General features: G+C 34.5%; 3 protein-coding genes across 4 annotated transcripts; 1 reads left to right on the top strand and 2 right to left on the bottom strand.

Moving 5' to 3' along the window:
• Positions 1 to 580: 580 nt before the first annotated feature.
• LOC123221931 (WD repeat-containing protein 43) lies at positions 581 to 7,026 on the bottom strand. The gene is made up of 14 exons (XM_044644917.1): positions 6,950 to 7,026; positions 6,641 to 6,734; positions 6,390 to 6,536; positions 6,179 to 6,294; positions 5,500 to 5,654; positions 4,859 to 4,947; positions 4,186 to 4,735; positions 3,391 to 3,558; positions 2,541 to 2,704; positions 2,361 to 2,440; positions 1,936 to 2,047; positions 1,658 to 1,732; positions 1,395 to 1,567; positions 581 to 1,005 (listed from the first exon to the last, which is right to left on the bottom strand). The coding sequence occupies exons 2-13, from the start codon at positions 6,728 to 6,730 to the stop codon at positions 1,415 to 1,417; spliced, it is 1,899 nt and encodes a 632-aa protein (XP_044500852.1). The 5' UTR covers positions 6,731 to 6,734; positions 6,950 to 7,026; the 3' UTR covers positions 581 to 1,005; positions 1,395 to 1,414.
• Positions 7,027 to 9,224: 2,198 nt separating this feature from the next.
• Positions 9,225 to 14,364, top strand: LOC123221050 (hydroxymethylglutaryl-CoA lyase, mitochondrial-like). 2 transcript variants are annotated; one of them, XM_044643721.1, is made up of 9 exons: positions 9,225 to 9,378; positions 9,724 to 9,907; positions 10,452 to 10,638; positions 10,882 to 11,061; positions 11,431 to 11,511; positions 11,593 to 11,756; positions 12,090 to 12,226; positions 12,501 to 12,616; positions 13,976 to 14,364. In XM_044643721.1, the coding sequence occupies exons 2-9, from the start codon at positions 9,741 to 9,743 to the stop codon at positions 14,222 to 14,224; spliced, it is 1,281 nt and encodes a 426-aa protein (XP_044499656.1). In that variant the 5' UTR covers positions 9,225 to 9,378; positions 9,724 to 9,740; the 3' UTR covers positions 14,225 to 14,364. The 2 variants fall into 2 exon arrangements, with proteins under 2 accessions (XP_044499656.1, XP_044499655.1); XM_044643720.1 differs by lacking the exon at positions 9,225 to 9,378 and adding an exon at positions 9,611 to 9,635.
• LOC123221051 lies at positions 14,301 to 16,566 on the bottom strand. The gene is made up of 5 exons (XM_044643723.1): positions 16,391 to 16,566; positions 16,182 to 16,299; positions 15,107 to 15,177; positions 14,911 to 14,997; positions 14,301 to 14,835 (listed from the first exon to the last, which is right to left on the bottom strand). Exons 2-5 carry the CDS (start codon positions 16,267 to 16,269, stop codon positions 14,584 to 14,586), a joined length of 498 nt encoding a protein of 165 aa, XP_044499658.1. The 5' UTR covers positions 16,270 to 16,299; positions 16,391 to 16,566; the 3' UTR covers positions 14,301 to 14,583.
• Positions 16,567 to 16,914: the final 348 nt, after the last annotated feature.

Below are 16,914 nucleotides of genomic sequence, written 5' to 3'. Positions count from 1 at the left end.
GGGAAATGTGATCTTTTCAAACTTGACTTAAGAGAGAAAAGTTAGTTTTATAAATTTAGGGAGAGAAATCAAATCATATTTAAGTTTATTTTTAATATTAAATATAAAATAACAATTTTACCCTTAAAATTAACAGATTTAAACATTCATAAGTGGATAAATGAGATTTTCAAAGTTAACAAAAGAAACTTTGAAAATTCAATATAGTTTAAGTAGGAAATAGTCCTTTGGCCTTATAAAAATATTAAATTACTGCAAAAATTTTAATTCCAAACAGGTGAATGCAGTTTCAGGAACACAACTTAAGAGAAAAGATCTCAATTATAGCATTCCATAAACTGACCAAATCCGAAGCAAAAACTGTACGCATGGAACAGGTACAGATATGGGACTACAGCGAAAGACTTAAATGAGCTTTATAATCTTGTAATTAATAATCAAAATCTAAATTTTATTCCACCATTTTATATAGTCCTCTCATTAATAAGTGCATGTGCAGCAACCCAACTTAACTGGCTTTCAAGTGTATAAGCAACTGCACATAAGCACAACACATACAACTGCAGGTGGCTAAATAAAATGGCAAAAAATAATTGGCTTATATATCTTATAACAAAATAACTCTCACATACCCGTCCTTGCGTTTTGAGGGTAAAACTTTCGGCAATGAGATGACAAATTTAAGACAAAAAAATATATCTATATCTCTTCATGTTACATCTCAACTTCTGATAATCATCCTGAAGAAAAGAAGAATTCTCACCCCATGAGCACGACCCATAAAAGGTAGTGGACAAGAAAAGGAGGGATACAATTTTTAAGAATAAAGAGGAATGGGACAAGACCCTGGTGAGGCTGGACCATGGAAAGCTTAAAGTTACCAAAATTGCAGCACCAAGAATAAGTCAACAAGCTGGTGCAAAATGACCAACGGCTGGCCATTGTCAGATTAAGCCTTTCAGCCTTGGACCCGCGTAAGGGGCACAACCATATGAAGCATTTGAACTGTGAAGCAGAAAACAAGCCATAAGCCAGGGAAGTCTGATTGCTCAATAGAAAGTTTTAAGTGGAACATTAAATCAAGCAGTAAAGTGCAGTAAATTCTGATGTTAACTGGGCCAACAAGTAGCAAAGAAAGAAAAAAAATCAAAGCATGGACTGTGGCAACCAACAGAACGTAAAATTCAAAATAAAACTGTAATTTTCAGTTAAGTAGTCTATCCAATTTATGCAAACTGAGCTAGCAACATCCTGTAATAGGTTAACTATAAAACCTCCAATAATCACAATTTAACAAGTGCATGTTTACCCAATCATTTTCAACTAAAAGATTCAAGTTCCACAATAAGCAATACACAAAGCAAAGATATCAACTTATAAAAGAATATATATACCCCTTGTAGTAACATGCAGTTTAGTCATCTTCATCACTACTTCTACTTATTTGGGATTCATTATCTAGTTCCCCATAAAGAAGTTCTTCCACATCTTCATCCTCATCTTCACTTTCATCTATTCGGTCATCATGTGCCAGGATTTGACTTTTGTCTCCAGTTGCTTTGTCAATCTTTTAGAACACAGTAAATTAAAACCAGCAAATTATAAATAAACATACTTGCACAACAATGTCAAATCAAAATGACAATATTATATAAACCTGTGCCATTATAAGTTGCAAACGTCCTGATAATTGAAGCAAAGGTTGAAATGACGCCTCTCTGGATTTGGTAATCTGGAAGAAGAAAAACATTATTTGAATCTTCCACAGAATAACTGCAACTGAAAATATGGTCTTCTTACTAGTGATCAATCAGTAAAGCTTAGAATTGCCCCAAAGAATATCTATCAGGGGTGACGAGTTGTTTAAAATATTGAAAATTTAGATAACACATCTAAATGCACGAGTGAATATTAAGAAGTTTTCTTCCACATTACCTTGTATAAGGAATTAATCATCGGGTTTAATGATTTCTGAGACAAGACATGATGACTATGATTCACCAATATACTGTATATCCATTGAAGAATATGTTTTCCCCTATCTGACCTGTTCAACACATATAGCTTCAAATTTCAGTCACTTTACTCATAACTATGGTATAATTGCTGCAACAAGGATTTCCCCAAATAAAATGATTAAAATTCACAAATGGAGAAAAACATTCCATCTAGAATATACAAAAGCAATAACAGTTTCATGCTTGGCCAAAGATTAATTCACAATTATGAGTCATTATTTTTAAATTCATTCACTCATTAGCCTGCTGCATCCATCATAAAATAGGGAAAAAAAAAAAAAAAGCAAAAGTTTAGAGTTCCCAACACTTGTGTATACTAATGTAAAAGGTTGGGCATCAAACCTAGATTGCCACATGTTAACCAAGACTTCCAGTAATTCGCATGCATTGCTAGGTGACATTGACAAAACAGCAACTCTCATCTGATATAAAAGAAAATAAAGTCACTGATACTAGCTGATGTTGAATCACAAAAGTCACACATGCAACAATAAACTTATTTCATATCACAAGAAGACTAACCTTCTTTTCAGGTATATTAGATTCAAGGTCAATACCATTAAACAGTGTTGATTTAAGTGCTAAGTTCAATCTAGGATCATCTTTGCCACTGAGTATTCCTAAGGATCTCAGTCTGTCCTCCATGCAAATAATTTCAGACTCTGTTTCCATTTCTACAGTGTCACCTGCACAAAAGAATCATAAATGTATAGTATCAGTAAGTACCATAAATGTTTTTTTGCAGCATTCAGCTTTAAAATGAAAGTAGTCAATCTTAAATAATGGCTATAGGTTAGTGAGAACACAACTTGATATATTAGTACTCCTTGCATCTCATATGCCATGTCCTATCTTTGTCACATCACTTGTGAATCTTCCACTTTGGAAAGGCAAAGCATAGATTTTCCATTATCTCAAGCTATGTACAATGCCATATAACCCCAACCCCTCAACCATACATTATATTACATGGCATGTTTAAGAGTTAAAGAAGCTTAAAGATACTAAAGCGATTTTAATATTTTTAGGCTAGACTACTTGGATTAATTAATTTTATTTGATGCATAGTATTTTCTCTCTTTTCTCTTACTCTGCACCATTTTTCTTCTAAATTTCTTCCTTTTACAATTGAAAGGTACAGTTACAGCTCACATTAATGTTTAAAATTAGAGTAGATCTGTATTCAAAGTATTTGTTTCACATTTGAACTTTCACCATCTAACAAATATCTTTGAAACCCTCACCAAATCTCAAACCTTGAACCCTGTAGACATCTAAATTCTAAAATTTCTTAATTAGCCAATATCACAGAGACACAGACACATCTCCCATAGATAAAATTAGGCAAACTAATAATTGGACATAAACCTACCTTTGCTCTCCACAAACTTTGGTTGACTTTTGCTGTCAAGTGAATCAGCCATTACCTCACCTGGGTCAGTAATCAAAGTTTGATGTCTATTCTTCTTTTCATGAACATCTAAAATCTTTGGAAGTGGAAGTACAGCGTCCTCCGCGTACGCACGGTCCAATGCTGTGACTGTTGAATCAGGAAAGTAGTAATCAGAAACCCATGAAAAACCGAGAATGCAAATTAAGATTGAACATTTAAGTAGACCAGAGGAGGTAAAAAGACTTTGGGGTAAGAACCCATATGCAGGACAATAATTTGAAAATGGACCAATGATATTGAACCAGTATCCATTAAGTGTCCATACTGATTGCAGAAGAATTTTCATGCCAATCTTAAGCCTTTAGGATCAAATAACTGTGAATTATCAAGAAATGATCCGAATAGAGAGCTTTTCTATAAGGATCCACCAGATTAAAAATTAATTAGAAACTTTTCAACCACACCAAAAGCTTGACATTAATTTTGACCGTTCAACATATATTTGCATGTCTTAATGGGAAAGTAGTCCAAAATGTACATCCAACAGAAGACAGTTTGTCAAACTAGATGGATTCAAGTATAAATAATTCAACATCACATTGACATTAAAAAAACTAAAAAGTAATGAAAAAAATTGATTATTTTTCCTTATTTTTCTGATAAGTAGAGGGTTTTATGGTTTATAGAAAAAGGTTGACAATGGTCAAAATCTTGAACCATGTGATCTAGAAAGTGAGCAGAGATGTGAAAAGATTACTCATGGTCAGGCCTTACCTCTATTCCGTACATCTAGCCCCTTCTTAGATTTGATGACAGACTGGCTCATTGGCAGGAGAACACCATCCTGAGAACCATGCAAACTTAAATCTGTCCCAGAATGCACTACAATCTTCTGAAATGATGGCTTCACTAGCAAGCCATGTGCAACAAATGCATGTGCAGAAGCTGGCTTGGCAATGCCTTGTAATTTTGCAGCAAAAATTGCAGGAAATGCACCTTTCTGATTTTGAGAGAGAATATCTTCAGAGGAAATTGAAATTTTTGTGGCCTTGGTATTGCGTAACTCATCAATATTATGACCATACCAAAAATAGCAAACACCAGTTTCTGAGATAGCCAAAACATATAGACCTGCATCATCAACTTCCCCACTATCAATGCACTTGCCATCAATGAAAACAGCTGGGTGTTCCATCGAAAGAACACAGCTAGCTGACTGTTTTTTTCCACCATCAGTTCTCCAGAGTGCAATATATCTTTCTCCAACAGCAGATGAGAGGATATATTTCCCATCTTCAGTAAACATCATAAAGCGAACTGCTCCCTATAAAATATAGTATAAAAAATTATTTTAATAAGAGCATAAACAGAAAAAGCATGATGAGATGCAGACCAAAAAACACTATAAAATTGAATAAACAAAACACAAAATTCAAATTTAACTCACAGGATGGCCAGAAAACTTCTGTGTCTTTTTGTGGTCAGAACAGTTAAAAGTCTTCAATTGTCCAGCAGCAGTAGCTAACATCTTGCCATCTGCCATCGAGAACCAGCCACCAAGTAAAATGGCATCATTAAAAAAAAAGGGAAAAACCAACGTGACTGAGTGAAACTCATAAAAATAGGGAGCAGAAACCAGTGAGCTTAAAAATATTATTAAAGAAAGTTTCTCTCCAACTATTTAAAATTCCAGGGGTAATGCAAAGTTAACTCTAATATTTCTCCCATGGAATCCCAGCAACAGTTTTCAAACAATCAAATCTCTACACAACCAAATTCCTTCTACTTTGCTGGTGTGTTTTTTCACTCTAACATTAACAAATATTTGTCTGAAGTGGCCTCAAAGAGGCCCAGATGGCATCTCTAAAACTTGAGCATTAGCCAGCACCTTACTATGGCTCAAACTGAGACATTATTTTTTGATTCAATTACATATATAACAGACAACACCTCCAATTGCAGAACTCCATAATTCTGGACAGGATGCTCCCCAAGATAATTAATTCAGCCAGAGAAACAATCCCAAGGCATGAAAAAACAATGTGGACATAAAGAAATAACACAGCAAAAACCATGAAGGATACATACCAGGAGAAACAGCCATACAAGATATTCCCTTTGTGGAAGCCCTGAACTTCTCTAACAGATTTCCTGTCAGTGAATCAATCTCACAAATCATTCCATCAGCACCCGCACTGTAAATGCATGAACCATGGGCAGCAAAGGAAACAGCACTAACACCCCTGTGCATGAGATAGAACAGGAAAACAAAATGAGATTGATGAAGAGATCTAAAAATACATGTTAAGATTACATACATGACATACATCCACTAACATTGTCCCTTTCTGGCTAGGAAATCAGACTTGACATAGCATTATCAACTACACGTGGCATCCAGTTTAAAAAAATGCAAAAAACACAGGACCCTGTAGCCTCTTCCTAGCTCACAAGAAAATTAACCTTTTTCCATAAAAAAAAAGTGCTTTGCAACACTTGATGGTGATTCAACAAGAAGTCTTCACTTTACCTACATGTCACAATTAAATTAACTTTTAAAAACAAATAAGTGCATTGTGATACTTGATGGTGGTTCAACAAGAACTCTTCATTTTCCCTACATGTCTAGTTCACAAAATTCCCATGAAATTTCAAGTCTTGAAAGATTTTCAAACCCCTTTGAAGCCACTATAAATATCTAGAGCCAATATTTACAGCCAACCCACCCACCGTTATCGATTAATAATTGGTTCAACAAGTAACTCACCCAGGATGACAGTCGCTTATTCTCCATTTTAACTGACCAGCAGCCACATCAAGAGCTAAAACACTCCCACTACCAGTTCCTAACACTAACAAGGAACTCCCAAGCTTTCTTTTTTTCTGCAATCATGACCAGTTTTTACAAAAAATTACTTCCAAAAATAAAGATAAAATATACAAGCACAAAGAAAATCATCATTTTCATTGAAATCAACCTTTCTGTCCAAAGCCAGCCACTTCATACATGTATAATCAACGGAAAGATGTCCTCTTTCCGGTTTATTAGCGTACAAACTAGACATTTCAGTTGATGCGATGTCTGCAAATTCAGTTTGGACCTGGCCCTTCAAAGTATCCCATATCTAGTAACAGCCAAAGCAAAATCAAAAGTTACTCAAACCCGACCATTATCTAACAAAAAGCAAACAAACAAACAATAAAAAAGAAAAAAAATTATAATAAGTACCTTGATTCGAGCATCTCCAGCACATATGGCAAAATAGTCCAAAGAAGGACTGAATGAAGTTAAAATATCTCTAATATTTGACGACGCCATAATCCTGAATTATAATAATAAACTAAATAAGCACAAACATATAAACTAAATAAGTATAACCCTTCCCGTGGTTCAAGCAACTCAATAAAGGAAAAAAGCATCCCACTTTTTACTTGTCAGCTTTGACATTCAGTTAAAGCAACCAACTTTGACAAACATATAACTGTGAATTGACATTATCTTTAGATATTTGCAGTGAATATATACGCGGGGACTAACCTGAAGAACGATAGAGTAGACAGCGTTGTGGGAGGCGAATGAAGAGAACAAGAGAGGTGGCGCGCTGCGCTCTTGTTTAGGTTGTCTTATGATCTTGTTTCGGTCTGCTTTTGAATTTCCTATTGGGCTTGGCATTGGGCTGAATGTTGGGCTTCCATCTTTTTTGTGGGCAGACCACTGAGGCCTTAGTTTTGAGTGTTTTTAAAAGTCTCACTCAATCTAATTGGATTTTATTCTAGCATAACTCGAACAACCCCTAACTCAATATTGGTTCAAATCTAAATAATCAACTAAAAATCTAAATAAGTTTAGGTTTGAAATCAATTTAAATTGATTTGAACTTAAATATTTTAATCAATTTAACTCTACTCGTTTAATGAAAACGAGTACAATTCTTAACTCAAATTTAATTTATTTCATTTGAGTTCAAATAACTGAGATCAAATCAAACCTTGCACTTAGTTCTTTACTTTTTTTAATTACAATAAATCTTAGATGAACACAATTTATATTTGTATAATTGTTCATTCAAATTCATAATTATAAAAAAATTCATTTTATAATCTGACTATCAATATGGGTGAATGGAATCTGAGCTACCTTGAGATCAATGTCTTACCAGTATTGTTACACCCAATCTCGTTTTATTGACAATTTTTCTTATTCTCCGAAATTATATATTTTTTAACAACCTTTTTCTCTAATGTTATTAAACAATTAATTCAAGTGAATTAAATTAAATTTTAAATTAATTAATTTAGATTTAAACTAAGTTTAAATTCACTGTTATTGACATTCCATTTGATTTAAACCCCTCCAAAGTCTAGTTGCCAGATATTGTACTTTCATTTGAGTTCCTCCTTCCTTGTACATTAAGCATGCACAATTTTTATATTAAAATATTTTTATGTACGAGAACACATATTTGTCGTGTATTCGATGGATGGTCGTCGTTAACTTTGAAGCTTTCAAGCATTGAGAAGGTCAAAGAAAGGCTGTCCTTTGAATTGAATGCTTCTCCTTTGGGATTTAATATCAACCATGCACATCTTTTTGTCAATTTTCGTTGCTTCCAATGGCCGTTCAGTTTTTATTTTATTCTCGTATTAACGAAAGGAAATTAATAGGATTTTGACCATACACGTGGCATTACATGATTAGTTAAAAGAGGAGATTTTTTAACAGGTACAACATCGCGGCCCATACCAACCACTTGACCGAACATGAAACCGACACCTCACGCACCCTTCTCTGTAGTAATAGTAGCCACGCTAACCTACCAACCCACCGCACAAAACTAGCCAGTTTGGCACGTTAATTTAACACACACACACACACACATTTGACACGTGTAAATCTTTCAGAAATTTTAGAATTTTTTCGGCTCCATCTTGCCGTTAAGAGTGGATATAAATGGATGAAGTCTGATAAATCTAATTCAGGTGTAATTTAATTGAAAAATTAGATGATTTGGGCTCTTGAATCAAAATTAAAGATAAATTAAGTTTAATTTAGTTTTGAATTTATAATTTAGATTTATAATCTAAGTTCATGCCATATTAAAAAAAGTATTATTTTATATAATAATTATAAAATAATTTTATTTTCTTTTAATAATAACTAAACAATATTATTTTAATGATATAATTTGAATTGAAATAAAATTTAAATTCAAACTAAATTAAAATATCTATTTGATCAATTAACTGAACTAAATTAAACTCTGTTTAAAATATAATTAATTTATTTAATGACATGTCTATTCAAATTTGACTAAATAAATTCAAACAAAATTAAATCAAAATTAAATTAATTTTCAAATCTAAACTACCTAGATTTAGGTCTAAGTTTATTTGTAACCTCATCACTTCTACTTATGTATTTGTACAATAAAATACTGTACTAATTTTTACTACACCTTCAAATACATGTGATTTTCATTTATACCGAATCTTCCTACCCAATCCCAGAAGGTACTTTTGGTGGTTGATGCTTCCATGAATAATTCTGACAATAATATATAAATATTATTAAAATACAAGTGGCACGCATTCATTATATTAGGAAACAAAATAATTAACGCCATGAAAAATAGTCCACCAATGAGAGGTTACTTGGTCCCAGAGAAAGGGTCCGAACCGCCAACTGAAAACTACCTACCTACCACCACTATCATTCGTTATTCTCCAGGCGATTCATTCAATTCCAGTCAGAATTAAATATTATCACATTTTAATATTATGATAATAATAATAATAATATTCGATTTAAATTATTACGCAAAAATAACCCCAAAAAAAAAAAAAAAAAAACTCTCTTTGACACCTACAACTACTCCTTCACGTTTCCTCCTTTTTCATCTGTCTATCTAACCTTCCTATTTTAACTCCTTTTCTATTCTCAGAAACCCTAACCATCTCCTCACCTCGGTTCGTTTTCTTCTCTTTTTCAACATTTTTAATGTTCGATTTTGGTTGATATTTCCTCTGTTTTGTTTGGTTGCCGAGAAACCGAGGGAAAAGAAGAAAAAGTTAACTAGAATATCAGTTTGAAATTAACTTGTTTGTTCTGTTTTTTTTTTTTTTAAATTGCCTAGTTTTCTATGACAATTGTTGATTTTTTGAGTTATTGATTGGTTAATTATGCTGGAAATGGAATTTGGTGCTTTTGATTTATATGATTGTGTGTGAGTTCTTTGTTATGCTTGTTGTCATTCTATCTTTTTACATCCGTTTGTGGTGGTTGTGTGTGATTATGTCTTGTTCATGTTGCAGCGTATCTTTCAACAACCATGTCGAGTATGGAGGAGCCGCTTGGTTTTGATAAGTTGCCTAGTATGAGGACTATTGATAGGATTCAGAGGTTTTCGGCTACTGCTTGCCGGCCTAGTGGGGAGGAAATGGGAATGGGAAATTGCTGGATTGAAGGAATGAGTTGCAGCACCTCCAATCATTATGAGTGAGTGAGCCATCCTGAAATCTTTACATTCTTTTTTTTCTGACAATGTGGGGTGGCTTCACTAGTAAAATTGTATGCGACATATCAGTGTAGCTATTTGTGCAGTAGACACCTTGTTGATGTTTAAAGGTTTATTACCTTTGGTTTGGGTAAGTTGTAGTAAGTGACTTGTGGAGACATTCGGTTGTTAAGCTTGTTCTTTGCTTTTGCTCTTATTACCACAGTCAACAAGGCCTGGGAAGATTTTTCAGAGCCACCTGTCTGGCAAAATGGCTAGAGATTTTTCTCTTTTTGAAGATTTTAGGTTATTCTAGGTTATCCAAATGAAAGAAAAAGTTTCAATCAATTTATGTTGTAATTATACTTGAAGATCATGATTGCTTTCTGCAGTTTTGCCAAATCCTTTTATCTTGTAGTGGCTCAACCTCGTATTTGCCTCTTATATCTATGAGTTATCACCTCTGGATTGCTATGTTTGTTGCAAATCATCACCATTTTACCAGTTGAATTTGTTGGTAATTAATGATACTTCTGTCATTTGCAGTGAAGATCATGATGAATATACATGGGAGGCATTCCCATGGCAAAGGCATACCAGAGACATGTCCCAGGGTGAAACTTTCTATCGAAGGACAAAAAGCTTGGGAAGAAATCATATGATGTTTGGAAACACTCATGAGAAGTACAATTCCAAGTGTAATGACAAAGACATACGAAATATAACAAATAAGGTAATTTATTAACTATAATAATATTGAAGTATTATTATTTGTCTTAAATTATATGAGGTTTGTTCTCCAATTAGTAAGGTGATTTCTGAGTTAGTCATTGTTTTTCTCAGTACTGGGTGATGCAATTTGTTCCGTGGCTGAATGTCTTGTTTCCCTCTTTTCTGTTTATTTTTGGTTGTAAATGTTAAATTTACTTTTTCAATATTAGGGGTTCTTATTATGATCTCGTTTTGGATGAATCAGTTTTGGAAGGGCATACCAAGGTTTGTAAAGATAGTAGAAGTGGGTGCTAGGGATGGGTTGCAAAATGAGAAGGCTACTGTACCTACCTCTGTAAAGGTGGAACTGATTCATAGGCTAGTGTCTTGTGGGTTGTCTGTTGTCGAGGCTACAAGTTTTGTATCTCCAAAATGGGTTCCTCAGGTAATCTTAATTCCTGTTCTAGGTTGATATATGACCTTCTTTCTTTCATTTTGTCTCTTCCATGGAACAATGCACTCTCATTGTACAACTTATTGATGGATGAAAAGATTTTCCCTGGTTAAACTGTCGTTCTTAAAATCTACTCTCTTATTTCCATTTCTATATGTTTCTGTATAATTCCTGCATATATTTTTTAGAATATTTCTTTATTGTTGACTGTTTAAGTGCCTCATTCATTCAAATTGAATCTTTTGAGACTACAGTTGTTGAAAACTATTTCTTGTTTGATGGGAGTAAGAGCTCCATTTTTATCCCCATTGTAAATTATTTATAACCGGTGTTGCGTCTGTTCTTTTACTCTTTTGACAGTTAGCAGATGCAAAGGATGTAATGGAGGGAGTTCGCAATTTGGAGGGAGCTAGATTGCCCGTTCTCACCCCTAATATGAAAGTCAGTTTATATTCTCTAGAAATCCATATGACAGTGCTATGCAAGTCTGGAAATTTTCTGACCTTGTGACTCAATTTCTAGGGCTTTCAAGCTGCTGTTGCAGCTGGTGCTAAGGAAATTGCAGTTTTTGCATCAGCTTCTGAGGCATTTTCAAAGTCAAACATTAATTGCAGCATTGAGGAGAGTCTAACTCGTTATCGTGCAGTTACTCAAGCGGCTAAAGAACTCTCAATACCCGTTCGTGGGTATGTGCTTTTACTTTTCCCTCTTTTCTAGCCTTCTTTGTCCTACCTCCAGCCACCCATCGGTTCCTCTCTCCTTTCCAGGGATATTTCATGTACTTGTATGAACTATTAGCGAGAACTCTTTAAGCTGAGGACCATTCTCTCAAGTTTTGTATGGTTTGATTCTGCCTTTACAATAACTTTTCTTGCTGACCCTATGTTTGGTATAATTCGCGTTTAAATTGTTCCATTGTATGGGAACCACCATATATATGGTGAAAAGTTGTTAGAAGAGCATATTCTTTATCAATTTTTCTGTGTCTGAGACGCTGAACAATGATTGAAATCTTTTAGGTATGTATCTTGTGTTGTCGGATGTCCAGTGGAAGGAGAGATTCCTCCATCCAAAGTGGCATATGTGGCAAAAGCACTTCATGATATGGGTTGCTTTGAGATCTCCCTTGGTGATACAATTGGAGTTGGTACACCGGGTAATTTTCTAAACTGCCTCTTTTGTTTTTCTTGGCAATATCTCTTTCGCATTAAATAAGAATGTGACTAGTGTCAAATTATTCTCGGAATTCTCTTTTATTGAAAACTAGCCTTTACCTCTTGCTTTGGTGGGGAGAGGAAACAGGGAGGAGGTGGACTACACCTATACAGTATCAGACGTGAAAATTTTTTCTTTGTGATGAATGGGTTCTCGAAATTATGGAGTTTTGTTTTTAATCGCATTTCTGTTTTCCTTCTTTTTCTTTGGCTCAGGTACTGTTGTTCCGATGCTCGAAGCTGTTATGGCTGTTGTTCCTGTTGAGAAGCTTGCTGTTCACTTCCACGACACCTATGGACAATCTCTTTCCAACATTTTAATATCACTTCAAGTAAGCCATAATAGTACCTATCTAATGGTGATAGCCTAAGTATCAGTAAAGGTTCATTTACGTTTGCCCAGATTTCTCATAGATGAAGCCATGATCTTTTTCACTTTGGATTTAATCATATATTGGGTCAATGTTTTTATGCTTTTAGAGTGGGCCAAATGACTATTTCATCCCCAAGTTTAGGTGTTATCTTAATGTCACATCGATAAAGTTTGAAAATCTAAATTACTCATCCATCTATTAAAAATCTTAGTTATAGTTAAAGATAAAATAGTTATTTAATAAAAAATTTTAAAAATAAAAAGTTTTATTACGTTTGCCTCCCTTCAACTTAAAAATCTCACAATTACCCTCATCTAAAGTTTGAAAAATCAAAATTTTTCCCCTAGGTTTTGCAAATTGTCGTCGGAGATAACCGTCTTTGATGACATTGGCTCTCCCTTCTAACTTAACTCTCTCTGTCAATCACTTCCCAGCCACTAGCAAAGCCCATCTCCTCCGACGAAGACAATTTTATCTTTGTTGGAGGAGATGGGTTTCGTCGGTGGCTGGAAAGTGATCAACACAGAGAGTTAAACTGGGAGGGAGAGCCAACGTCACTAGAGATGGTGAAGTTCGCTGTCTCAAATGACGATTTGCAAATCTTAGGAGAAAAATTTTGATTTTTCAAACTTCAGGTGGGGAGGCATTGTGAGATTTTTAAGCTGAGAGAGGTAAACGTAATAAAACTTTAGTTTTTTTATTAAATAACAGTTTTATCTATAACTCTAACTGAAATTTTTAACAGATAGGTGAGACTTTTAAATTTCAAATCTCATGGGTGAGACATTGAGATAGCACTTAAACTTGGGTGGAAAATAGTCCCTTGGCCTTTAGAGTGGGACTGCACATTGACCTAGTGAAGTCAATGATTTAGATTTACCTTAGGTAGTAATCAAATTGGTTCACGGTAATCAAATCAATGAATTATTTAAATAAATGTTAAAAATAATATCCAAATTAATACTATATAATTAATTATTAAATATATAATCCAAATTGTTTAGTTTTAGTGTGATGACACACATTATATAATGGATGAAATGTTTACCCATTTTCCTTATAAAAGATAGATTAAATTTAAAAAACAATAGTTGATATTACTTCTAAAAAATTTCAATTTTGTGTATTGATGTCACCAAACCACGAACTGTGAGAGATTCTGGTCCAATTGTTAATCATGGTTTTGGGGGCAATCCTGGCCCAATAGATAGGTCCGATCCGGATTTTAAATCATTGAATTAGTTAGTGGCTAGCGCATCATGTTTTGTTCTCGTCAAACTGATGTCAATTTCATTACCTCCTGATTTATCACCACAGATGGGGATTAGCATTGTGGATTCCTCTGTTGCGGGTTTAGGTGGGTGTCCATATGCAAAAGGCGCTTCTGGGAATGTAGCTACTGAAGATGTGATATATATGCTTCACGGGCTCGGTGTACAAACCAACGTGGATCTGACAAAGCTCCTGTCAGTCGGTGAGTTCATCTGCAAACATTTGGGTCATCCATCTGGTTCCAAGACAGCCGTTGCATTGAGCCGGGTTACAGCCGATGCCTCCAAGATATAATATAATAGATGTTACTAATATATGAGTAGACATTTCGAGTGGGGGAAAGAAGACCTGATTCTTACAGGAATAAAAGTAAACAAAGCCATGATTCCAGTGGCTGTAATTTGTTAATGAAGAATTCAGTGTGTGTTCAAGTATTTCAGTAGATGATCATATTCTGATTCATCGTTAGAGGTACTTCATATTGTATGAAAGCTTAATCAAACATCAAAGTAAACACAATCAAATATAGATCGAAATGACTAACACAACAAAATTGAAACTATCAAAATCTTTTACTCCAGTGAAACTATCTTACTTTGTCTCCAATAAGCCATGTTTTCTGTATTTGAATCCCCAGCACATTTGATGTGCTCTCAATGGTGCTTCTTCTTACCGCCTTTCTTCTTACCATGGCGCTTCTTACTCATTTTTTTCCCTTTGCCACCCATAGGTGTGCCAGGATCACTGTTTCTTGAAGGGGTTCTGTGTAACAAATGCTTCACATTGAGTACACCATTTCTAAAACGACCTTCAGTTGACTTAAGCACCCTATCCTCAGGCCTGCGCTTCTCCATTGGTTTTTTGGGGCCAGAAAACTTCCCTCCAAATCGTCCAAGAATTGCTCTCTAAAAACCAGAGTCATCAGTACAAGTGCATCAAATTTTGTACCAAACCATTAGAAGGGTGGAGAAATCAATCACCTCTTCTTGCAACTTCAGTTCTCTTTCCTTTTGTCTCTTCATGGGTACTCGAGCTACACTTAATGGCAGTCTCTGCTTCTTAGGAGGCTATATAAGGAGCAAGCATAAATGAAATATTCAGTAAGAAATTTAATTGCATATAGGCATGAAAGAAAAGTTAACTATCCTCAAAGCTGCATGCTTTGCGAGTTCTTACCTTTCCACCTAAAGATACAACCCTTCTGTTCTCGAGTTCTTTCCTCTCTTTCCATGTCATGTGCGAGGAACCTGTGATGCCGGCAGTTATTAAAGTTAACAAAAAACTATGAACTTGCAGTAATGCATTGACTGTGTAGTGGGAATAACTGAAAATAATTGAAAAGAACAAGCACAAGCAAGGGATGAAATTGATTACAGTAGCTCACAAGAAATACAATGTAGTACAAATCCTCTCTTTCTCAAAAATAAATCATTCCTTTCCATCCTTGTAATCAAATCATGGTTATCAAAGTCTAATTGCAAGCTCCAAAGACTGATACTACAACTAGATCTCTAAGACAAGATTTAAAAAAAAAAAAGAAAACAGAAACAACACCAATGACAAATTCTGGCGCATGAGATTCAAGCAAGCTGATGCAAATGAACCCGACAGAAGTGCTTCAAGTACTGCTACGTCAAAGAAACAATTTTCCATCCTATAACAACATAAGTTCTTTCATAAATTTCATTCTTCACTCTCATTAAAATCTTTCTGCTATGACATTTCCACTCATCAAGCAGACATATCGTGAAGTGGTAGCATTAGATCAACCAATTTTTCCCACACACAAGTCTTAATTTGATAATGCTTCAAAAGCAAAATTAATTCCCTTCAAGCACATTAGGACCAATAACGACGCTCCTATTAAGTACTTCCCAATAAAACAAACTTCCTTCAAGAAAACACAAACGAATTCTAAGAATAATTCACATATATCAGTCCGCAATTTAAATTCAATTTCGAAAATGTATCTTTCTCTCCTCAACCCAGGAGGTTTTGAATTAAAAATCTAATACAAACAGTTTCCACTAGAATCAACAAGTACTGCTACATCAGAGAAACAATTTTCCATCCTATAACAACATAGTTCTTTAATAAAATTAACTTCCTTCAAGAAAACACAGACGAATTCTAAGGATCAACAAGACACACATCATAACAATATTTTTATAATCCACATACATATATCTTCATAATTAAAGGGGAAAAAAGAAGAAATTAAGTTGAAACATAAGTTGAAAAAAAAAATTACCCAGAAACTGTATGTCTTTCATAATTTTCCTGAAGTCTATCTCTTCCTCCTTTGTCTCCATATCCCTACGTTGCTTCTTTTTATACATTCTTTTTTTTCTTCTCAGCACTTCTCAAGTCTTATTCCAGAACAAAAATTCAAAGATTTGTGAACCAAAATTAAAGATAAATAGAGAGAAATTGTAGCGAAGGCGAAAGAACGTAACGTACTAGTGAGAGAAACAAAAAACTTGACGAGTGTGAGTCCAAACGACACTGGCGAGAAAACAAATATCAAGTTCCAGCGGCGGCCGTGTAATTTAATGTATTATCGAAAGATCGTTAAACACTTTCATCTTCGGGGGGCCGCGGGCGAGTTTCTCGGGACCTGAAGAAGGAGCCGCGGAGGGTTCTCTTGTATTAATTGGCCAATATTTGCCTACGAGCCTACAGAGGTTCGGCCCAAATACTTGAAATGGTCCGGGATTTAAATGGGCTTATTAGGCCCAAGAGTTAAAAGTAGACAATCGTTTAGTTATCCAATCACATTTTGTCTAGTCCTGAGCGTAAATTTATTTGAATGGGCATAAAGTATTATTAGTAGATTACCGGCATGTTTTAAATAGTATTATTAAGAAGATGAATGTTAATAGTTAAATAAATAAATTGATTTTGATCTGAATTACTAAATTAAAGTTTTAGTTTGAAATCAATTTATTCAAATTAAGAGATAGATTCGAATTGATCTAGCTCGA

The sequence above is a fragment of the Mangifera indica genome, chromosome 7 (assembly GCF_011075055.1).
Source record: "Mangifera indica cultivar Alphonso chromosome 7, CATAS_Mindica_2.1, whole genome shotgun sequence".
NCBI classification, from domain to species: Eukaryota; Viridiplantae; Streptophyta; class Magnoliopsida; order Sapindales; family Anacardiaceae; genus Mangifera; species Mangifera indica.
This window is presented reverse-complemented; position numbering and strand designations above follow the sequence as displayed.